Below are 24,250 nucleotides of genomic sequence, written 5' to 3' on the forward strand. Positions count from 1 at the left end.
CTCCTGGGCATATATCCAGAAGGAACCCTACTTAAAAAAGACACCTGCACCCCAATGTTCATAGCAGCACTATTTACAATAGCCAAGACATGGAAACAGCCTAAATGCCCATCAACTGGATAAAGAAGATGTGGTATATTTATACAATGGAATACTATTCAGCCATAAAAACCAACAACATAACGCCATTTGCAGCAACATGGATGTCCCTGGAGAATGTCATTCTAAGTGAAGTAAGCCAGAAAAAGAAAAATACCATATGAGATCACTTATATGTGGAATCTAAAAAAAAAAAAAAAAAAAAAAAAAAGAACATAAATACAAAACAGAAACAGACTTAAAGACATAGAATACAATCTTGTGGTTGCCAAGGGGGTGGGGGGTGGGAAGGGATAGACTGGGAGTTCAAAATTTGTAGATACTGACAGGCATATGCAGAATAGATAAACAAGATTATACTGTATAGCAAAGGGAAATATATACAAGATCTTGTGGTAGCTTCACAGTGAAAAAGAAGATGACAATGAGTGTATGTTCATGTATAACTGAAAAATTGTACTCTACACTGGAAATTGACACAACATTGTAAAATGACTATAACTCAATAAAAAAAATGTTTAAAAAAAAAAAGAAAACTCCTCAGATCTTAAAAGATATCTGGGTCATCACTGGGAGGACCAATCACCACTTGGCCAGGCCACAGAACATTCAGTTTGTGCTGATTGGTTGATTCTGGCTGAACAAAAATATGCCCTATTTTCACAGCAGCTTCAAATAGCAGCTCCGAGAGGAGGCCCTTGTTGAGCCAGAAAACAGCTTGGCTCCAGGTTGGAGACCTCGCCTCGCCTGAGGTCCGATCACACTTCCTGCCTTCAGCTTCTATGAGGTATCTCTGTATCCTTCCAATAAATTACCTTTTTGGTTTAGGTTGTGTGACAGGATAGAGCAGGGGAGATTTTACCTCCAGGGGACACATAGCAATGGCTGGAGACATTTTCGATCGTCACAAATGGGGGAAGGGGTACTACTGACATCTGGTAGGTAGAGGTCAGGGATGATGCTAAACCACCTCTGATGAACAGGACAGCCCCCTCCAAGAAAGAGTTTTCCAGCTCCAAATTTCAATAGTGCTGAGGTTTAGAAACTCTGGGATACTGTATTCCATCTTCATACCCCCTCCATTCCAGCCTATGCGCCTCCTTTAGCATATTATTATATTTGGAGCGTGATCCACATTAGCAAAACAAAGGTGACTTTCCCTCCTTGGAATCATCTTTGCTTTCCTTGAGGTGGGGCCCATCCATACCAGGAATCTCCAGGAATAGAGCTCTGATCTTCAGGGGAAGGGCAGACAAGCAGAGAAGGAAAGAAGAGGGAGATGGAAGTTTCTCCTGGGTAAACATCAAAGGTTGACTGTGTAGGGGAAAAAGATTGCTTTCTCCCACTGAGTAGATTCACATTTTGTTACTAGTAAGAGTATTTTCTTTCAGGCAATGGGCTAAACCTATGGGGCATGAAAAAGAGGTTTCACTGATTTGAGTTGGCTTCTTTCACTGGCCAACACAACAGCCTGACTGAGATACTGCCGCACACGTCACATTTGTGCTTTGTGTTAGAGTTTTGAGGAAACAGCTACTCAAAAAACTTGACTGACTTCTTCCTGGTTCCAGGGAAAGTGCAAACAGGGACCTGGGCTTTTGATTCATGGTTCTTGCCCCATGAGACCAATCCTCACACCACTTTCTCCCTGGACACAACACAATCACCCTGCACAGCCGCTGAGCCTGTGATTCCATCACATTAGAGCTTTCTACTCTGATTCTTCCATTTCTCAGTTACTTTGTGTTTTTGAATCCAATTATCCCCCTTGATTGAAATCCTATGTTCTTCCTCTTATTAAAAATAAGAAGAAAAAAAGAAAGAAAAAAGAAAAACATTGACATCATGGCAAATAGATTATAAAGGAGAGAATCTAGAATGCAATTGCATGTCCAGTGATGAAATTATTTTTCACTGGCCAATCATTTCTACCAATACATTCTTTTTCCTTTGACCCACTCAAGGCTCACCTGTCTACACGATCACTGTCTTCCAGCAGAGAAGTTATAAAGACAGGGGGTGGATGGACCACCTTGTCCTTGTGTGATGCAAATTCAAAGTGAACAGGCCTCAGATACAAATGGAACTCTTCAAAACCCACCTCACACGCCAATTCCTTATAGAGACTAAAAGGGGTAAAAGACAAGAACGTTTGGTATTATTTTCCCCTAAAAGGAAGTAAGTGGTAAGAAAACCAAACCATCTGAATAAGCACAAAAGCAAAAGTCAAAACAAAAGTAAGCCAAGTCCTGTGTGGAATGAATGAGTCAGAAAGGTCTTGGGTCTGCCCTAAGGTGTGACAGTTAAAGATAGTAGTTAAGGTGGGAGGAGATGTGCTTGGGCACTTCCTCAACTCTCACTTCCTGCAAGCTGGCGTCTGGCTTCAGAGCCCTCCTGAGGCCACCAATATTGCCCGCAATCGAAGGTTCACCATTTTCTCTCAGAGCCCTTCACAGCTGGCCCTTCTGTCCCCTCCTTGGGGGAACATCTTTTTTCTCCTGGCTCCAGGATCTTCTCCATGATTCTGCCTCATGACCATTCTCTCTCAGTCTTCATTGGCTTCTCCTCCTCTTTATTTTCAAATCCGGGTGTTTCCTGGGGTTCCAAACCCAGTCTTCTTCTCAACTTCTCCATGCCCTCCTTGGGGAGTTTGTCATCCAGCCCCAGGCCCTAACCATCACCCCTGTGTGTAGGAACCTATGATCCCATCTCTGTCCTGCTTCACTCTGAGTTCTACTCTCACGTTTCCATGGCTTGCAGCAAGGCTCCATTCAGATGTCGGTCTGGCATTTCAGTCTTCTCTGTCTAGAATGCCTTCCCCTCCTCTCTTACCCCTATCCTAACACATTTCTTCATCTCGAGAAGCTGGTATATCAAGGCTGAGTTCAAACAGCATCTATATTAGTTTGCTAGGCTGCTATAAAACAGTACCATGAACTGGGGGGCTTAACCAACAGAAATTTATCTCACAGCTCTGGAGGATAGAAGTCCAAGATCAAAGTGTTTCAGGGCTGGTTTCTACTGAGGGTTTTGAGGAAAGAGTCTGTTCTAGGCCTCTCTCCTCTGCTTAGAGATGGCCGTGTTGGCCTTGTGCCTTCGCATAGTTTTCCTTCTGTGTATGTCTGTGTTCATATTTCCTCTTCTTATAAGGACACCAGTTATATTGGCTAAGAGTCCACCCTAATAACTTCATTTTGATTTGATCTCTATCAAGACCCTATCTCCAAATAAGGTCACATTCTGAGGTACTAGGGATTAGGGTTTAAACACGAATTTTAAGGGGGCACAATTCATCCCTAGGCCATCTTCCACAGAGCTCTCCCTGACCTACATATAAAGAATGAAATACTTCATTTTCTGTGCTCCCATAGTATTTTGTTCATAGGACCAAAGTGTCATATTAAACTGTATTAGGGTTAACTGCTACATTCTGATCCCTGAGAACAAGGATCAGAAATTATGGGAAGTAGTATCCTAGAGCTTAATAATGGTCTTGGCTCCTAGTTTGAATTCTGCTCCTACTACTTTCTAGTTTTGTGATCTTAGGTAAAAATTATTTAACTTTTCTGAGCCTCTATCGTCTCGCTGGTAAAATGTTGGTAAACCATCATATCATAATATCATATCATAAGGATATTATATCATAAAATTATTCTGAGAATTAAATGAACTAATACGTGTAAAGTCCCCAGTACAGACCCTGGCCATAGTAGGCCCTAGATAGTGGTTGATGGTGGATGACTAGATCTTTTGTGTCTTCAGGACCTTTTATGGGGACCAGAGTACAACAGAACTCATGCACACCTGTAACAAATCCTCATGTTCCAAGTTTTTCCTATTTATAGAACATGTTCACTTAAATGTCTTACCATCATCTCACACTTATACCTAAAACCTAACTCATGAAGCGTTCTCTCCTCCTACCTGCTGAACTTTCCAAACCTCTGCCAGACCTGGATGCTGTCACTGACACATCCTTTCCTTTCTCTGGGCCCTCCACTGCTTCTGCTCTGCTATTCAACTTCATTATATTTGAGGGCAAATCCAATCAGTATTCACTGAGTGCCTGGTGTGGGTCAGGCTTCATACCAGCTGATAGGATACTATGGAAAACAATGTGGACAGAGCTTTTGCACTGAGGGAGCTTACACAAGCAGAAAAACCAATAAACCAATAGTAAGCATCTAATTAAAAGGCAATGGCTGAATGAAGAGGAAGCCCAGGTGATCACAGGAGAACCCAGCCAGCTGAGTGGTTAGAGGGGCATGGGGGGAGACCTGAGTGAGAGGAGAAACAAGGGAGGGAGGCATCATTTCAGCCATTTAGAAAACTCACTCTGGCTACTCTAGGGGCATAAATGGGGTAAGGCTTGTAGATAGGGAGACCATAGTCTGTTATCCTCCATCTGGACCCTCAGTCCCCCTACTGACCGTGCTAAGTGTGCACTCTCCAGACTCATTTCTACCAGCCGATGGCGGAGGGTCAAGAGTTCCAAAAGTTTGGAAAACGTCTCCAGGAGCAGCATATGAGAATCTTGGCCTTGGTTCTGTCCTTCATCTGCTGCAGACTTGAGTGCAAGCAGGCCTATCTCCCCCACGAGAAAGGGGTCTCCCATCACTTTAGCTGAAAACAGCTGAAAGAAAACAAAATAGTTTTTAAAATACAAAAAAAAGAAAGAAAGAAATTTAACATGTTAAGGAAAATATGTCAGTGGCATAGACAGCGGATCCAGAGTTCCTAGGCTCAACTCCTAGCTCTGCCACTTAAAAGCTGTGGGATTTGGGGCAATTTACTCAATTTTTATGTCTGTTTCCTCATCTTTAATTGGGGAAAAAAATAACAGTGCCTAATAGGAACTAATAGATCATAACCATATCACAGGGTTGTTGAGAGGGTTAAGTGAGTTAATATATGCAAGAGTGCTTGGTACATAGTATTTGCTGTTATCATTATTATAAATGTTTTACACCAAAATAAAGAGTAGAAATGACAAAGATGACCTAAATAGAAATAGAAGTTCCTGATATTTTTCAAGTATGTTAGTGGCCAATAATAATAACAATTTCTTATAAACCCCTCTAATTGAAGTTTCAAAATTTCCTGGGTTTCGATCCTCAGTACCTCATTAAAAGAAAAAGTTTTTTAAAAGGACATTAAAAGTAAATAAAATTTCAAAGCATTTTTACATATATTAACTCATTTTTATTTTCACAAGATCCCCAGGAAGTAGGCGTCACAGATACCATTATTTCCAATTTATCAGTGAGGGATCTTAAGAAACACTGAAATTTTCTAAGGTCACACAATAGTACCGAGAGTAAACTTAGGTTTCTGATTTCCAAGCTCAGTAGTTTTACAGTATGTCAAACTGCCTCTACAGTGCTCCTCCACTCAGAGCCAGCCCTGGGTGATTTGTGAAGTAACCACATTGTTCTTTAACGTCCTTCTACCTTGGTTGGCTCCTCTGCTCTAATGTTTTGCTACCCTCTCATATGCCACTCCCAGCAAGGACCCAGTTTGGAATCCCCTAATCTGCCTTTCCTGGTTTGGCTTCCCAAAGGTAGGTCCACATATTGACCAAAGGCCTTGCCTACTCCAGGATGCAATTTCTGGACTCTTGAAGTCTTCCAAAGTGATAAAAGAGATTTATTAAACTGATTTCCTGATTATCTTCTGAGGACAATACCTGCCCCATTTTCTGTCCCAATACAAAAGATTGATCTGAATATTTATCATTTCTAGGCCCCGATTTGAACACATTTTAAAAATAATAATAATTAAAACTGTGTGGTATCAATGGGAGACTAGATAGGTCCCCAGATATTCACTATGATTTATAAAATATTTAAAATACTTTTAAAAAAATCTGGTACCATAATACAATATGAAAAAAATCCTCAATAAATGATAGTAGGATACATGGCTGGTAATTTGGGGGAAAATTCTACTTTGAGCCATACTTCACACTACACTACACACACACACTCCAGGTGAAATACTAAAAGGAGTGAAATACTTTTAAAATAAAATAAAAATCTTAAGAAATTAGAGTAAAGTAAGACAAATATGAAACATCTGGAGGAAGTTTTGCTTTCTGGATTTAGGAAGATAGAAGAAATAACAAAGGAAAAGATAAAGGTTTGACTGTATGAAAATAAGTTTCTGTTAAAAAATAACAAGACAAATTGAGGGAAATAATTGCCGAAAATATGATGGACAAAAGGGTTAAAGTTTATTTTTAAGAAGAGCTCATGTAAATGGATAGGAATAACATTAGGATTCCAAGAGACCAATAAACTAAGGGAAAGAACAGAAAATTACAAAAAATACAGCTAGTAACAAGACATTTGGAAGAATAATCTCAACAAATAGCAAAGAAAGAAAATTAACAGTGTAATCCTATTTAATATGTATATAGTATATGTATATAATATATATGTGTGTTGTGTGTATATATAATGTACATATGTACATTATACATAACATGTATATATTATTAGCAGTGACATCATATGCTTACACCTAATACTGTAGGGTAGAGCAGAACTGGTACTCTTGTACACTATCAGTGGCATTATAATTTGGCACATTTCTGGAAAGCTGTCAACATATATTCAAACATGTAAATTTTGTTTCAGCGAATCCACTTCCAAGAATCTATCAAAAGAAATTGATTCAAAATATGGAAAAATCTGTGAGCATGGAGATGTACCTTGCAGCATTTTTAATAATGATAAAAAATTGTAAACTATTTGAATGCTCATCAGTAGGGAAATGGTGGGATAAATTATGATCATCACTTAAGGGAATTATGTGGTCAAAAAGGTGAATATAAAGACTAGTTAGCAATAAGGATATTAGCAATATAACAATATAACAACAATATAATATAACATATTATATTGCAAAGACTAGTTTGCAATATAATATGTTAACTGAGAAAAACAGGAGACCATGTATGAAGGATATGATTAGAAATATGTAAAACACATATATGAAGAATACTTGAATTCAGAAAAATGATTACAAATACATTTGAATGGTTACTTTTAGAGTAATTTTTTGCTTTCCTCTTTTGCTAAAATTATGAATTTTTTCAATCAATTTAAAAGAAAATAAAACTTTGGGTAGGAAGGGACAGGAGGCTGCGGAAGACCTGTGGAACAGGTATTTTTGGCAGCTTGGAGCCTTTGAAAATTCCTTCATCCTACAGCAAGTATCCACACAGAGTAAGATCAAACTAGGATCCTAGGCTCAACTGTGACAGCCTTAATAGAAAAAGAAAAGAATTAAAATCCAATTACAAATGCCTTGTAAATCATTGGGCCACAGTTTGAGCCACAGAGCATTAGAGCCAGAAGTGGCTTTAGTGATCACTGGGCTGGCTTCCACCCGCCCCAGCCCCCACCCCCCAGCACACAAACATAATGTTACAAGATGGGAAAAGTAAGGCTCAGAGTCACACAGCAAGTTACTGGCAGGGCTGAACTTGAGTCTAGGTCACTGACTCCTCACTCAATGCCATCTCTCCTCTACCAGATCTCAGCTCGGGGTGAAAGAGCACGTTTTAGGAAAAGTATTGGAAAGAAAAAAAATTTAATTAAAAATATATATTGTTAAAATGTAGATAATAAACCATACCCATGTACATGTCCCTTTAAATTTTAACTTTAAAATTAAAAATTTAATTTTAAATGTAGCAGCATCCTGACAAACTAGAAAATTTGACCAAAAGTGGAAAGAAAAAAAAAAACCATAAAAATGTTGGCAAGCCCTAGGACTATGATCTGTCTCTGGCCAGATAATGGGGAAATAGAGCCAAACATAAAAACAAAGCTAAGTAGTAACATCTGGGAGGAAACAATCTCTTTGCCAAGGACCCACCTACCCCTTCAGAGAACATACATCTTTCTGGAGCTGTGTGCTGTACCAGGACTCAGGCTTGGCCGGGGTGAGCCACACATCCAGGGCCAGCTGCAGCACGTGCCTTTCCAGCGAGGTGAGGGCGCTGGCCGACCTGGGCCTGCAAGTGTGGCGGGCCTCCCTGAGGAGGTGCTCAAGGGCTCTGGAGATGCAGGAAGCTAGGCCCAGGGAAGGGTGGAACTCTAGCAGATAAATGTTTTTCAAAGCTGGGCTTAATGAAGAGAAACAATGAATGACAATTTTACACAACGAAGAACTTAATCTGTTTCCAAAGATATTTGAATTTGATATTTTTCAAGACCAATAAAACAGCTCTTACAATCCAGGGCCTTATAAAAACCTGGAAGCTCAAAGGGGCTTCAGAGGCTGTCCAGGGAACCCACCGGGTTATACAACATGCTCTGTGCTTTAATGTGCACACTTTTAAAATTGGAAGACACAGGAGTTTAATCTAAAAGTCAATAAGAATAAGAGCCATCGTAAGTCAAATCATTATACTGTACACCTTAAACTTATACAGTGCTGTATGTCAATTATATCTCAATAAAATTGAAAAAGATTCCAAAATTGTATATGGCAAACCTTTCAACATTTCAGTAATCAATAGTTAGCCAAATATTTGAAAACAAAATAACTTAAAATAAAAGTGACTAAATATTAAATAATTTCCATGATTATTGCTATTTTTTACCTGAGTCTTTATCCTTTTTTTCCTCAAAATGATAACAGATGAAGATGATTTTTAAGTTCTATACACAACTGCTGGAATCATTCATGTTTGCCATAAAAATGTTATATTTTATAAATGAATGAGGCCAGAAATGATAAAACATTTGTCTATGGGTTATCCCTTTGGAAATTAAGGATACAGCACCAGTCAAGTCAAGGGCCTTTCTATACCTCCACAGAACTAAAGAACATAAATACTTCTTAAACCAATGCAAATGTGATTCTTCTTAGTCCAAGGTCTTAGAAACTACAACCCCGAGACTGGAAAGGAATCTCATCAAGCAAGTATCCTTTGCTTTTCAGACTATTCTGACAGGTCTCAGTATCCATAGAGTCCTAGCATATTCCACCAAAACCTGCTTCCTGAACAGCATATTCTTGCCATTGCAAGCTACACACACACACAGCTGGTGTCTCAAGCTTACTGCAGTGAAAAACTCAGTCCTGAGAAAGGTCTTTGGAGAAAATGCAGTCTTGTGCCTGGAGCTCCCGGGGTTCTTTCTCAAGAGTCAAGGTTACAATCTCAGCTATGAAATCCCTTGGCACCCTACCGATCCATCGGGTGATGGACCAAGATGACACTAGAGTTCACTGTGGTGACTTCTTACTGAAAGTCTGGCTGTACTGCTGGACTGTACGCTTCACAGGAGCATAGGGCCATGACTCTGTTGTTCATATGTGTGTCCCCAGCTCCTAACACACTGCCTGGTACATGTAAATCCTCAAAAAATACTTGTTGGCTGTTGAGAAGAGCTGGACAATTTCTCTACCCATTTGGAGGCAACAGAGAGGTTGTGATCTTGGGTGGCACAGATCAACTTGAGGCTTGTCACCAGCTTTCCAGTTCCTCTGTTGCCTCAAAGGCTGTAAAGGAATGGTGGGGGAAAATCATACTACTTATCAAGGGGGTGACTTTATGTACTCTCTCTGAGTGATCTCAGGAAATTTAATCCACTCCTTAAAGGGGAGTGGGTCACAAGGTAAGTCTACAGAAACCTTTTCGTTGACCCTTGCTAGAAGAAAGAAATTCCTTTTTGAGAAACTTATAAATATTTCCATGTTTCATATATGTTGGCTTGTGTGGCACCTGTGATAGCATCCTCTGACAGTATTTGAAGAGAAACATTTTTAAGGACTTCTCAAGGGAGTGAAGACTCTGCACCCAGTGGCATAAGTTTAAATCCCAGCCTCCTTATCCTTTATTTACAAAGTGAACCCTTCTTCTGTGGCTTTTATATCTATTTCTCGCATCTCCAAATATTTGAAAGGTGCTTTGTAGAATAGTATTTGACTTAACGTCATACCCTTAAATTATCTAGAAGAAATTATCTAAATGTAAAATGTCTAAAGACAGCACCGACTTACCAGCTATTGTTGATGGAAATGAGTTGTTTGCAAATTATGTTGAGAGGAAGTCCAAATGTAGTGCTATCATCTGGATGGCTGTCAAGCCAAAGTCTCCGGACATACTCCCGCTGACACTCTATCTAGAAATGTAGCATGAAAGTTAAAATTAGAAAAGTTAAACTTTCCCATAGATGTGAGTTATGAGCCTTGGCATGAGAAGAGCAGAAAATCAGCCCTTTGCGTCTCTTCATTATTTAACTAATTTTCACTCAGACGTGGTTTTGGAGATTCATTCACACAGAGACACACTTGTCTTTTTGTCTGAGCCAAGGGTCAGCCAGGAAAAGCAAAGGCAACTAGCTTCAGGCAATCTCAAGAGGCCCAAGAAAACTTTCTGTCAAATAATTGACTGCGAGGAAAAAATTCTAACCAGGCCTAAGGTAACGGCAATGATCGTTTTCTCCTTAGCTTCTCCCCAGAGAACAGACTGTGCTCCTTTCCTGTAGGGTCCTAAAAATGGTTGCGACGTTTTAAAAAATAAATATAATTTTACACACTAATGTTTCACAGAGGGGTAGGGTTAGTTCTTTCACTACCAATAAACTCTATGATTGAATGAAAACAGGTTGTCAATTCTTTGTAACCATTCAGTCTAATTAGGGTTGGAAATCTCCCTTTAAGACTGGAGTTATGCTTGGAATTCAACAATGCAAATAAGCTTATAAATAAACATGGTGAAACCTAGATTCTAGACCAGCGCTGATAGAAAGACACAATTTCAGTGTTTTCCATCCTCTTCTCACAGGGGATATTTTAAAGCCCAAATGTACTCACGTGCTGGTTGAGAAGGCCCCTCACTAGCTGCAGGTGAAGCCTCAGGCAGGCACATTCATCTCGGTAGGCCTTAATGAAGTAAGGCTGGCTGAGATCAAACCTTGCGCACCTGTGCATGATGTCAGTGATCACTTGTGCTAAGGCAAACCTCTCCTCTGGGTCCAACGCATGCTGGTAGGCTTCAAAGTAACTGTCAAGAAGCTGCAAATAAGGTTGATAGTCAGAGAACAGGGTCCAGCAAAAAGAGATGAGTCCCCACCCACTCCAGGCTTTGGGAAAACTCCTCACCATCAGAAGGAGAGAGACAGCTCTGAACTTCTGGGTACTGGCCCAGTGTGGGCAGCTGCAGCACCAAAGCAACTCAGAGAGATTAGGAAACCCACAGACCAAGTTAGGGAGGGCAAGGAAAAAGCACTCATTTTGCCTCTGTCCCCCCTTCCTTGGCTCTCCATAAGTAAAAGAAGGGTTATACAGTGAAAAGTATTATCTAGTAGCTATAAGCACCAGTAAGACAGAGCGGTCAATGTCATTTTGTCAAATACACTTTTCTCCAACACCGTTTCCCCACAGACCCACTCTCCTTCCTGCATTTCACTTTATCACCAAAGGTGGGCAGGAGGCCTCCACCTCACTTCTACACCCTCAGCCCCATTAATGACCTCATAACTGTTTGCCTGAGTTTCACCTATGTAGTAACGATGGGGCGTGGTTGTGGTTAGAATATAAATATAAAGGCATTAATCCCAGATCGGAATCCACTAGGAAGGGCCTATGTAGGAATTCTCCTGCTCATCGAGGAAGCTTCTGTTTTAGTGGAGTTCCCAAGACTTTTCTAAAAACTGAAGAGAGCTTCCAGATGCTAACCACTGAAAAGGATTCTTAGAGAGTTCAGAAAAAGATGCTATTTTACTTTTACATTTGTCTATAAGCTTAAGGGATTTCTGTTCTGTGTGTAAATTCTATTTGTGTATAATTAGTCATGGTGCTAATCAGAAAAAGCTCTTCAGAGATCACTGGGCTGGAATCCCAAACAGGAACCTAAGGGTAAGATCTGTAAGCAGTTCCAAACAATGGAATTACTGTTCTAGGGTTGTTTTAAAAATTTCATAAGCCTTAGACACACTTATTTTTGGAGACCCTATCCCATGTTATATCAAATATATTAAAACTCACATCCCAATCGGTTTTCTTCTGTAAAAATGTTAAATGGTATTTATAACTTTGCTTTTCAAATATTTGGCTTTGAGCAATACATTTAATTAATAATTGGCTATGACTTCTGAGCAGCATATACTTTAGTACTCTTATGGAATGAGATCTGATCCACAAATTGTTTTCAAATGTAATGAGATGTTTACAAGTGCTCAGCTAATTTTTTACATTTTATGGGCATGTCATTTAAGAATTTGTCTATTTTACATTTTCTTTTTGTATTTCTGAGTAACACTGTTTTTTTTTCTCTCAGATCTCACATATTTCCAATGGTCCCTGAAAAGCTCTCAGATCCTAAACACCAAGTTTATATTACCTGATGGATAAGTCAACTCTGACAGAAAGCTTCTGAACTTTCAGTCCCCCTGGATTACAATGGAACAAATTCCTTTTCTCTGTTGGCTTAATCCAACATCTCCCTCAGAGTTTTAGCTCAACATCTCCCTCCCCAGTCTTCTTTCACCAGCTCCTCTATTGGAGGTTTCACTCTTCTGCAAGGCCTCAGCTCCCAAGGTAGCTTTATCATCAAAGGCACAGGTGTGCCCAGTGTGTGCATTTAATTGGCAGCAAGAAGTAGGCGGTTGAGGTTGCAATTTCTACCAGCCCAACAGCCTAGCACACATTGAGATACATTAGAGAAAGAATGTGTTTTGTTTCCTTGGGTGCAGGTATTCCTGGTGGTTTGAGGTCAGGAAGTCAGCCCTCTTAACAATCTAAGGAATTTCCTAAAAGGAGATAAACAGGCCCTTTCATTATGTGGCGTCCATAGCTAAGAATGCAAGACCAGAAAGACTTGAGAAGGTGTAAGCAGTACTTGAATATAGGTGGCAACAACGGAGAGGGGAGCCAAGGAACCAAGTGGCAGGAAAAGCCAAGAGCAGATTCTCCATCTTGCTATTGTGGCTTCCGTGGCTCCTAAGGAGATAAGAGCTCCAGAATCAATAGCAGACTAGGAATCAAACACTGCCTTAGTAACAGATGTCCAGTGTCTGAGGGCTTCAACACTAAGGCTGCAGGATGGAAAGCCTGGGGCATTTCATTTAGAATCCAGTTTTGCAGGATGCCCCTTGGTCTACAGAATCTTGGGTCACCCTTAGTATAAAAAGGCTAACATCAAAACAAGCAAAAGCCTCGGGATATAGAGTGAGCTCCACAGGTTAGAAACTCATACACCTCAGAGTGGGAAATGAAGGAAGGTGGAGATCCCCTTGCCTTTAAGTGAGCCCAGGGAAAATGAAGCGGGCAGGGTTATCTGAATGACCTTGTTCAGTCCACAGAGTCCTACTCAAAAGTAGCATTCGGTTAAATAGCAGAATACAAAGCAGAAACAAAGGAGCGACTAGATGGGGTAAGAAGGGTGTCACTTAGTATCCTCGGGGGAGATTAGGAAAGAAACAATTACTTCTCTAAGCCATTCTGGAGGAACCTGAATCTTTCTGGCTGGGCCAGGGCAATCCCAGGAGCTGGTTTATAGTATTTGTATTGCTTTGACCTGTTTTCAGACAAAGAGCCCTATTGTTTGGTTATTTGACAGGGGAAGTTGGTGGGGAGGGTTCTTGCTGGTGATTCCAATCTGGTGATACCAAGCTGCAGAGGCTGGTGCTACATTGCCATGATCACTTCATTGTTGGTACGATTGCCAGATTTAGCAAACAAAAATATAGGTCATCTAGTTAAATTTGAACTGCTGATAAACAACTGACACTTTTTTAGTATATCACAAATATTTTACCTGGCAACCCTAGCTGTTGAGAAGGAAAATGTGGCTCTTTAAATTGACAAGCCTTTTTGCAAGCTTTGGCCTCCACCTCAAGAAGCTCTCAGATGGCCCTTTGCATAATTTTATTATGATTTTTTTCCCAACATGGGTAGGACTGTGATCATTCCACCTCGTGGGTTCTATTTATTATCTGTTTGCTAACTGGCCCATTTCCATTTAAACTGTGGGCTGGTATTTGTCTAAGAAGTCTCTCTAGCCTTGTCAGATGTCACCTGTGTGTGCCAAGGGCCAACTCTCAGGCAAAATAATATGTGGTACTCACTGACTGTAGGTATCAAATATTGGAGGAAATAGAAAAATAGCCAGAATGAATAATCTCAAACCCTACTGTTTATATTCTTTTTACCTCAACCTTTTTACTTCTTGGATTTAAAAAACTTTTAAAAACAGTATTTTAGGTCAAATGAAAGTGCAAAACAGAAAATCAATGTTGGACACAACTTGTCATAGACTTCTTTTCTTTTTTTTCCAGTGCTCTGAACACATTCAAATTGCCCTGAAAATGTGTCCTCTAGTGGCTGTGGAGAGAATTAGCAGTTTGGTATAAATGTCACTTAGGAGCTGGTACAGCTGATGCCTGGTTTCTCTGAGCCTCTTAATCCACCTAAATTCACACCAGCTCTATTTTTATGAGCCTCTTACATAATATGGTTACTTTAAAGATTTAAGACAACCCAGTGTGTTCGAGCAATTCTTAACTCCAGTGATTCCAATAAATTTAACAATCTAAAACAGCTGAGGACACTTGGCAGTAGAATCAGTACTGGGGGAAATCAATTGTACTGTAGATAAAAATCTGGTTTATCCATTAAAAATGGGCTCTTTCAACAATTTCTGATTTAGAAGGCCACATTTTCCAGTTTTGGCACAGATAGCTTAGTTTCTATAGAGAACTTATTCTCAGGGTAGAAAGGAGGGAGATATTTTCAGTGATTGTTTTAAGTTAAAACAATTTCATATCCCTTAGAAGAAACTAGTGGACAGCCCTGGTGGCTTAGCGCAGAATGAACCCTAGGCCAAAGTGAGGAGAAACTGGTTTGTTTTTCATTACTCTCTGGACTTCTATTCTTCCCTAGTCATGCCTGGGGCCTCCACTGGGGGCCTAGAAGAACTGAAAGTGGAGGTGGAGAGAGTACAGGAAAGGGGAGTTGTTTAAAACACATGCCTGGACCAAAAACTTGTGGAATTTGAGGATTCTGTCTTATATTTAATGCATCCTCTCCAGTTTCTACACTGGGAGCCTAATTATCTGATTTACTCAGTTGATCACAGTATGGTTCTAATTGGCAGATCAAGGCTGCAGATGCAAACTCTAGAGGTCAGTTACCTTTGAAAAGAGGAACCATTTTCAAAGCCCAAGACTTGTACACTTTAAGTCCAGCCAGTTGTTTTCAAAAACTGGGTGACCTATAACTCCGTGAATAACAGACCAGTGAGTAGATGAAATGGTAAACCATCTATTCTACCAGAAAAACAGTTCAGAGAAAACACTGCCACTTCCCCATCTTCTGACCACATCACAATGCACTGTAACGTGGCTTCCACCTCCACTACTCTTCTGAGAGAGTCCTACAAAGCTGGCAATGACCTCCTGAGGGCTGAGCCCACTGTCTGGTTTTTAGGACTCACCTTTCTTGATGTTTCACTCTACTCCATGCTAGTAACCATCCTTTCCTAATTAAAATGTTTTTTGTCCCGTGGGCTTTCCTAACACTATCCCTCCTTTTTTTCCCTGAAGTCTCTTTGGCTACTTCTTCTTGCTCCTCTCATGGATTCTTGTTTCATGACCTTTCCTGTAAATGTAAGTGTCCCCCAGGGACCCATTTCAGGCATCTCTGGCTTTTCCTAGTCATTTTGATTCATTACTATGGTTCAGCCTCGATGTTCATACCTCAGCTCATACCTGCTCCTGAGCCTACAAAACATTCACACCTGGGTTTTAGCAAACTCTCCTCATACGCCTTGTGTCCTAGTCTCAATCCTACCTTCCCATCTAAAGACACCCCTCTTCCTTCATTCTGTTTCGGTCAATAGCCTCCTCCCTGACCCTGAGGAAGTGATTTTAATTCCACCCTCATTCTCTCACTCTGACATCCAGTCTGCAAATCCTGCCATTTGCTTTCACCCACTCATATGTGGCACACATTTCTAAGGTTGGTCAGTTTGTCTGTGTTTAGCAAAGTGAAGCTTCCCTGACAGAACAATGAACATGAGAGGAATCATCATTCTTTCTCGCTAAAAGCATATGTGTTATAAAGGGTCCTACATTATACAGCCCTCTAACTAATCATACCTATAAGATTAAGTTGTATCCTTCACATTTGATTTTTTTATAACAAAAAAAACACAATAAAGAACATAAAATGTATTACTCACATCCTTACAACTAGCTGAGATTATCTGAAGAATTATTATTTTTATTAGGAGCTGCCTTAAAAGACCCACTGGGTTTTAAAAAATACTGGGTTTTATTTAGAATATTTAACAGATGTTTTGTTTTCTAGGCAAAAATACCTGGCGCTTGTTTTCTAGAAGAGTTGCTTCCCAAGTCCACATGTCGTACAGCACAGCACATCTGTCCACACCTGCATGGGCCCATCCACAGTCATGGCCAGTATTGGAGTTGATGCCCACTTTGTGGCCTAGGAGAGAAGTGGATGAGAATGACCAGAGACAGGCCTCTCTACGAAGTTATTCTAGTAGAAAAGCTCCTCTCAGATTGTCAGCTCCACTTCAGGAATGAAAACGCTGAATCAGTAACTGGGATTCCAGAGAATCAGCTAATGAGCCTTGGGCAAGACGAGGCCCTAAGTTCATACTTGTTGACTTCTAAGTCAACAGAGGTTTTTGTCTTGACTTCTTAATATTAAATTTAAAGACTAATTTAAGGTAGAGTGCATGCTTAGCATGCACGAGGTCCTGGGTTCAATCTCCTGCACCTCCTCCAAATATATATTAATATATAAGCCTAACTACCTCTGCCTCATAAAACAAAACAATACAAAAAGACTAATTTAAAAAATATAACCAAAATTTCAGTTAACATGAAATATTTACTAAAATGTCTTGAAATCTATCATTTAAAGGCAAAACAAACATCTCTTCTTCTGTAAAAATAGGTCCCTGGTGATTAAACAACAAACCTGCTATATAAATGGATGCTAGCCAAGTCAAAAAATTTCAGGGAAATTTCTAAGATATTCCTTAGGTATGGTAATTATTAACTTAAATCAATAAGTGAAATCATTGCCACTATTCAGCTAAAATATTTTCCCACTATATTAATGGAAATTTTCACTGTCAGCATTATTATTGCTTAAAATTTTAAGTGATCAGTTTTCAGGTGCTGGAGTTGAGTTTAATAATTATGGTATATGATGGTACTGAACAAGAGAAAACTGGTCAGGAATTTCTCTAGCAGCAGTTGGGAAATCTTTTCACAATGGATGATCATGTATGTCCTCCCTAGCTCAGTGAGAGATGCTCATGGGGCTAAGTGACTGCTAAGTGTTTCAATCAAAGTAAATTCTTAGCAGCTGGAAAGAGTCACGTCATACTGTAAATTAGTATCAGCAGAAATGATGCATTGGTATATAGGATGACTAGTAAAGATAAAAGCTAACAGCTGAAATTAAATGCCCTGCAATGTTGGATGCCTTCACTATATCCCATGATTCAGATCCCCAGTGGTCTGTGGCAAAGAGAACAAAGAGTTCAATCCAATATTAAATTAATTCTGTCTGGGATCTGAGAAGTTAATTGTCAAACATTCTTAGGGCAGCATTTTATAACAGTATGAACATGAATTATCCTTAATTAAAGTCTTCATATGTTACAAAATAGCACAAACCCTTGCTAAATTTTCCTTCAGGTGTTGCATTGTGTTTAGAAACTCTTAAGTTCTTTCCAATGCAATGTGAATGCTGTCATATTATTCCTAAAGGAATATTCTTACCTCACCTATTTCTAAAATTGGATAAATGTTAGTGATGCCCAAAGGAAGGGAGAATACAGGTTATGGGTTATTTGATTGCCCTGAGTAATGATTTCTCCTTCTGGGACTTGTCTGCTATTTTCCTAGCCAGGTCTTCTTGCATCCTGGTGGTTTTCTGTTAGGAATTCAGGAATATCTATGCTTCTAACTGCAGTTTCCCCAAGGTCAATCACTGTTTTTGTCACTTTGATCATTAATTTCACTTGCTTACTTTCTGTCCCTGAGGGCCCTGCACTCAATGGTGAAGCAGGAATGCTAATGGGCAACAAGCCTAAACAACAGTAAGAACTGTAACCAAGTCACAGTCTCCAAAAAATGAGGGACTTGAGCTGGAAACAAATCTTTTTCCAAAAAAGTGGTGTGTACTGGGGAGGTGTATGTATGTGCTTAGTGAATTCTCAGATACTATGGGATATGCATTTATATTTTGAGGTGGGAGGTGTTAAATAGAGCCCTTAGTGTTTTTTGTTTGTTTGGCTGGTTGATTTTTAAGAACCTCACTTCTGACCTTTTTCTTTCTCAATGTAATGGCTGGCCAGCAGCAGCAGCTCTGTCTCTAGTTCCTTCAGATCACTCAGGGCTTCATCATACACGACATACACTCCTTGCTGGTCCTGGGTGTGGACGCAGCCAGCAACCATGCAGTAGTAGTCATCCTGGTTCTCTACTTCTGAGAACTCCATGAACTGGACACTCTGAGCCTGGTGAAAGAAAGCCAAGCCTGGAAGTTACCGGAAGAGGGAGAGATCTATTTGTCAGCCCAAATGGACCGAACAGCAGACTTCTGCTCCCACACAGCAGGCTGTCGGCGTGGAGCTGTAGACATGATGACTGTATAAAGAGCTATCTATATGTACAGAAAAAGATATTAGCAAAGAATGTCGGCAGGGAAGGGTAGTTCCTGAGGTAGATAACCAGCTGATTAAGGTTTTCTGATTAACTCAGGATTATCTGGATAAATGTGGGCAATAGAGCCAAGTGTAAAAGTGATCTCTGAAGTCAGAGTGCCTGTGTTCAGATCCAGCCTCTGCCAGGATCTCAACTTGGGCAAGTTATGCAGCGATTTGTAGTTTCCAATTCCTTATCTGTAACATGGGGGCAGTGAAAACACCCTAACAGTTGTTGTAGGGAATATGACACTGCATATGAGGCGCTTGAGATCTAGAAACATTAGCTGTTAAAAATATTTTTGTTTTAATCTTATAAATACTTCTAAAGTGCATTAACACAATGTCAAGTCTTAGTAATACTCTGGGTTGAATAGTGTGTCCCCCCCAAATTCACGTCCACCTGAAACCTGTGAATATGCCCTTATTTGGAAACAGAGCCTTTGCAGATATACACAAGCTAAGATGAGGTCATACTGGATTAAGGTGGGCCCTAATCTAATGACTGGTATTCTTATAAAAAGAGGAAAATTTGGAGACAGATACAAAGGGGAGAAGGGCACGTGAAGGCAGAGGCAGAGACTGGAGTGATGCATCTATAAGCCAAGGAACACCAAGGATTGCTGGCAACTACCAGAAGCCAGAAGAGGCAAGGAAGGATCTTCCTCTGGAGCATTCAGAGAGGGCACAGCCTTGCTGACACCCTGAGTTTGGATTTGTTGTCTCCAGAACTGTCAGAGAATAAATTTCTTTCCCAGTGGTTGTGAGCCACTCACTTTGTGGAGCTTTGTTGTGGCAGCCCCAGGAAACTAATACAAGTAATTTGAATATTCCAACCATAATTTTATTTTACTTTTTGGATGACTGAGGACCTATTGCTTCCCAAGAGTCATTCTTACTAGTTATTCTAGTAATAATTCTCAGAATTTCAAACTTCTCCACCCTCTCAAGCCTCTGAATTCACTTCCCCTCTCACCGGCCCCAGTGCCCAGCCTCCCTCAGTCTCCACAGAAGCCCTTCCATTTCCCCACTCACACACAAACACCACTGCTGCCCCTCCTCTCCTGCCTCCTCAGAACTGTAGGGGCTGATTCCACTCCCCTTCTCTAAAAGCCATTCCCTCCCACTCTGAAGCATATCCTCCCCTTGGACATTCAACTCATCTCAACCAGAGATTTCCCAGTTGACACTGAAACATCTCACAGCTGCTCACTTTAAGATATCCTCACACCCTTCCCCAGGCTCCACCTTGTCTCTCCTCCTTCTCACAGTCCATCTTCCTCAAATGTTCTCTGTACTCACTGTCTGCGTCTCCTCACCACCTGCTCCTCGCCCATTCCCATCGGGCTCCTGTCTCCATCCAGCCACCCCAACCACTTTCACTAAGACCAACAGTCCTTGCTCCACTTCCAGCAGACTGTGTTGAGTCATTTTACACAACCTCTCAGGAGCATCTGACAATGTAGCACTCCCGGCTTCCTGACTCACCCTCTGCCCTGGTCTTCCAGAACTCCATATTCTCCTTGTTCTCACCAACTTTCCAGCCCTTTCTTCTCTATCAGATCATTACATGGTGGTCTCACTAAATCCCCGGTCCTAGAACCTCATCTTTCCCTCCTATAATCCTTTCTTAGGAGATAGTACAATTTCACAGCTGAGATTACCCTCTTTAAAACCATTTGCTCCCCAATTTATATCTCCAATCCAGATTTCCTAGAGCTTTAGACCCATTTAGCATCTGTTCCTGGGCATCTCAAAGGCCCCTCAGATTTAACATGCTCAAATCACGTGATCTTTCCCCACAAACCCAGGCCACCTCCAGCTGCCCCATTTTAGTAAATAGCACCACCACCCATCCACTTCCTCTAGCATGAATCATTCCTGACATCTCTTTCTGACTCAGCCTACACATCCAGTCTATCACCAAGTCTTGTTGATTTTACTTCCTATCACTCAAATCCACCCACTTGCCTGCATTTCCACCCACCACTGTAGTCCGAGCTGTTATTATCATGCACTAGAACTAGTTTAGGAGCTTCTAAACTGGTCTAGCCTCTTAATTGGTCTATCCACATCCCCAATAGTGCCAAGGCTGAGAAACCTTGGGATGGTTTCATTTCGTATCACTTTCCACCTGGATCACTGTGTCCCGCCAACTCATGTCTTCTTTTGATTTCTTGTGGGTGCCATGTTCTCCCTGGCCACAGGTCCTTTGCACAGAGTCTATTCCCTTCAGTGGAAAGGTCTCCCTCCACCCTTCATCTTCCAACCTCAGCTCAATCACCACGTTTGCAGGGAACTCCCCCTTGGTCTCCCTATGGCACCAAGTATCACTCTTTTGAGGTACTTATTGAAGTAACTGTTTTATATTTATTGTGTAATTATTGATCAATATTTGTTTCACTCATTGGATTTATAAGTACTACTAGGGTAAGGAATATGTCTGTTTTTGTTTATTATTGTGTCCTCAGTGCTTAGAAAAAAATAAAGTCAATTGTTTCAGATTTTTGGACATAGATTTCTTTTATGCTATGATTTTATGATCCTTACTTATACCTTTAATATATACCAGTCAGAAATCCTGTGTTTTGCCCTCATGGATTCTCATGTCATTCAGCCTAATAAATGCATTCTTAATGTGGGTGATAATGTCTAGGTTAAAAAATATTTCTTGGAGGGCAAAAAAAACTTACTCTTTTTATGTATAAAGCACAAATATACATTGTACATAAACAGATACATGGCATATCACTAGTATTACATTTCTTTGGGGATGAGATTAGGGGGAAAAGTCTAAAAAAACTCCTTGTGTGAGGAGGACTTTTTGAAAAATGAAAAATAAGGTTAAGAAACATTGGCCTAGTTTTTTATATTATATAAAATATAAATTTATATATTTTAAATGATAAAATACACATAATATTTATGTCTTAGCCATTGTTAAGTATACAGATCAGTGGCATTAAGTTCATTCACACTGTTGTGCAAGCATCACCTTCATCCATCCAGAACACTTTTCATCTTGCAAAAGTGAACCTCTGTCCCATTAAACAATAACTCTCCATACCCTTCCCCAACCCCTGGCTACCACCACTCTACTTATTGTCGAATGATTTTGACTACTCCAGCAATTCATATATGTGGAATCATACAGTATTTGTCCATTTGTGCTAGCTTATTTCACTTAGCAGAATGTCCTGAAGGTTCATGCATGTTGTAGCATGTGTCTGAGTTTTTCCTTCCTTTTTAGGGCTGAATAATATATCACTGTATGTATATATCATATTTGTCCATCCATCAGTGGATACTTGAGTTGCTTCCAGCTTTTAGCTATTGTGAATAATGCTGTTATGAATATATGCATACAAGTATCTCTTAGAATCCCTGCTTTCAATTCTTTTGGGTATATACCCAGAAGTAGAATTGCTGGATCATATGACAATTCTATTTTTAATTTTTGAGGACCAACCATACTGTTTTACATAAGCAGCTGAACCATTTTACATTCCCATCAAGAGTACACAAGAGTACAGTATAGTACACAAGAGTTCCTTGCAAAAGTGATGACTGAACTGGGGTTGGAAGATGAAGGGGCTTTAACTAGGCAAAGAATATACAATTTCTCCACATCCTCACTAACATTAGTTATTTCATATAAATATATATACATATATATACACACACACATATATTTCATATATGTGATATTTTTAAAGAATAAAAGTCTGATTTTCTTAGTTGTTATATTTGTGAGTCATTTAAACTGTGGAATCAATGGCTCCCAATCATTTATCCTCCATCTATTCATCATTGTAACATAAAAACTTTGCTAAGTTAAGTAATCAGTTCTTGGATAGAAGACATTTATCTATAAATTTTAAGCAATCATTATATCCTGGCTCTCAGTAGACTTGTCAATTGGTTTGTGTATGTGGCATTGCCTATTGTATAACAGGAAGCCCTCTGGAACCTTCACAAACAGGGCAAATAATCATCTACTCGGATGGTTAACTGTATATGTTGGAAAGGTAGAGGGGCGGTACTCTGTGGGTCCTTTCAATTCTCTGGCTCTATAATTCATTTTTATGTGCTGTTATAAGTACAGCAGATGATGAAATAATCTCCCTGAAGACTCCTCTTTAATGAACTGCTCATTCAATTATAAATTCTTAATGATTCAAGCAGGAACTTTGAAATCTTCTAATAAGTAAAACTATGAGCATTTCTAAATAATAGCTAGGGTTCATAATCTTCCATCAGAAGGATATTTCATAGTTAAACATTTCTCTAGTCAGTGGTTGTTTTGGTTTACTTTGCTTTCTACTATTCCTTAGATATAAAACTTTCCAATAATTAGGAGCTTCATTTGACTAGGAGTTCCAAAAGTGAATGTATTATTTTTTAATGAAATGATAGGCACCATTAGAAAACAGAAAAGATGCTAAGAAAATGAGATGTCACATATACAAAAATTAAACAGCTTGCTTAGATTTATAAACTAGCATGTTGGCTTCTGTTGGCATTTAGCTCCTGTGACCTGTTATGCAAAATGAGCTATCCTCTGAGGTAGAAAGGGACAACTTAATGTGATATGCTTTAGCCACTTTACTGGAAAAGACCTTTCTTTCCCAGTGTTCTTGTACAGGGGAATTTTATAGGACTTTAAAGAAATGGCTACTGGATTAAGTTCTGGTGCTGACGGAAAGCAGTAACAGTGTCCGGACACCGACTGTAATGCCATTGTCTATTTAAATGGTCTTTTTTTTTTCCACTTTCCCCACGCTCACCTCATTGTTTGAGCCCTTTATATAGCCAGACATACGACTTCCCCTTCTCTCCCTGAGCTTCTGTGTCTGAAATGTATGCTTCTGTCCGTGGGAGATGAACTTTGAAGACCAGATGGCCAAATTACCTCATGCAGGGTTATAATATTTCCTTTTCATTTTAATTTCTTCCACAGCCATGTGGAAGTCCTTCCTTCTAACGTTTTTGTGGTGTAGAGAGTTGATCCTTCAATATTATTCTTGCAGGATTGGCAGGAAAAGGAAGGAAATAATTACCTGTTTCGCTAAGGTATAATCTGATCTTTGAGATGATTCATATGTTTTTAAGTCTGCAAATTAACTGATGCCAGCATAACTATTTGAGTACAGCGACTATAGGAAAATTGGTGGCCTATCATTAATTCTTTTCACTCTATTAGTTTCTGCCATCACTTTTTAATAAAAATTTTAAGCCTCTTAGCAATGTAGACAATACTTCTCTGACTATCTTGCCTTTTGTTAAATCATCTTTGCATTAATTTCAAATAATAATAGCCCAGTCTAAGAATTCATCAAACTTTATTGGTGAATGATTCAATCTACTGGATATAATCTTTTAAATCTTTGAAAAAGAAAATAAAAATCTTTTAGTCTCTGCCTCACCTGCAGAGTATAATGCTTT

At 39.8% G+C, this 24,250-nt stretch overlaps 2 protein-coding genes across 2 annotated transcripts in view; both read right to left on the reverse strand.

Moving 5' to 3' along the window:
• Positions 1-16,546, reverse strand: part of LOC105097150 (coiled-coil domain-containing protein 162) — a 95,048-nt gene extending 78,502 nt beyond the window's left edge. The window contains exons 1-6 of the mRNA XM_010989653.3: positions 16,439-16,546; positions 10,933-11,133; positions 10,117-10,238; positions 8,005-8,233; positions 4,530-4,732; positions 2,070-2,225 (exon numbers count right to left, since the gene is read on the reverse strand). Of these exons, the coding sequence (XP_010987955.3) occupies positions 2,070-2,225; positions 4,530-4,732; positions 8,005-8,233; positions 10,117-10,238; positions 10,933-11,133; positions 16,439-16,480 (953 nt within the window). The 5' untranslated portion in view covers positions 16,481-16,546. The remainder of the gene's footprint in view (positions 1-2,069; positions 2,226-4,529; positions 4,733-8,004; positions 8,234-10,116; positions 10,239-10,932; positions 11,134-16,438) is intronic.
• Positions 16,547-18,373: 1,827 nt separating this feature from the next.
• The window catches only part of LOC135321491 (putative uncharacterized protein C6orf183), a 33,806-nt gene continuing 27,929 nt past the window's right edge, over positions 18,374-24,250 (reverse strand). Inside the window, exon 12 of the mRNA XM_064486798.1 lies at positions 18,374-18,619. Coding sequence (XP_064342868.1) covers positions 18,416-18,619 — 204 coding nt within the window. The 3' untranslated portion in view covers positions 18,374-18,415. The remainder of the gene's footprint in view (positions 18,620-24,250) is intronic.

The sequence above is a fragment of the Camelus dromedarius genome, chromosome 6 (genome assembly GCF_036321535.1).
Source record: "Camelus dromedarius isolate mCamDro1 chromosome 6, mCamDro1.pat, whole genome shotgun sequence".
Classification (NCBI taxonomy): Eukaryota; Metazoa; Chordata; class Mammalia; order Artiodactyla; family Camelidae; genus Camelus; species Camelus dromedarius.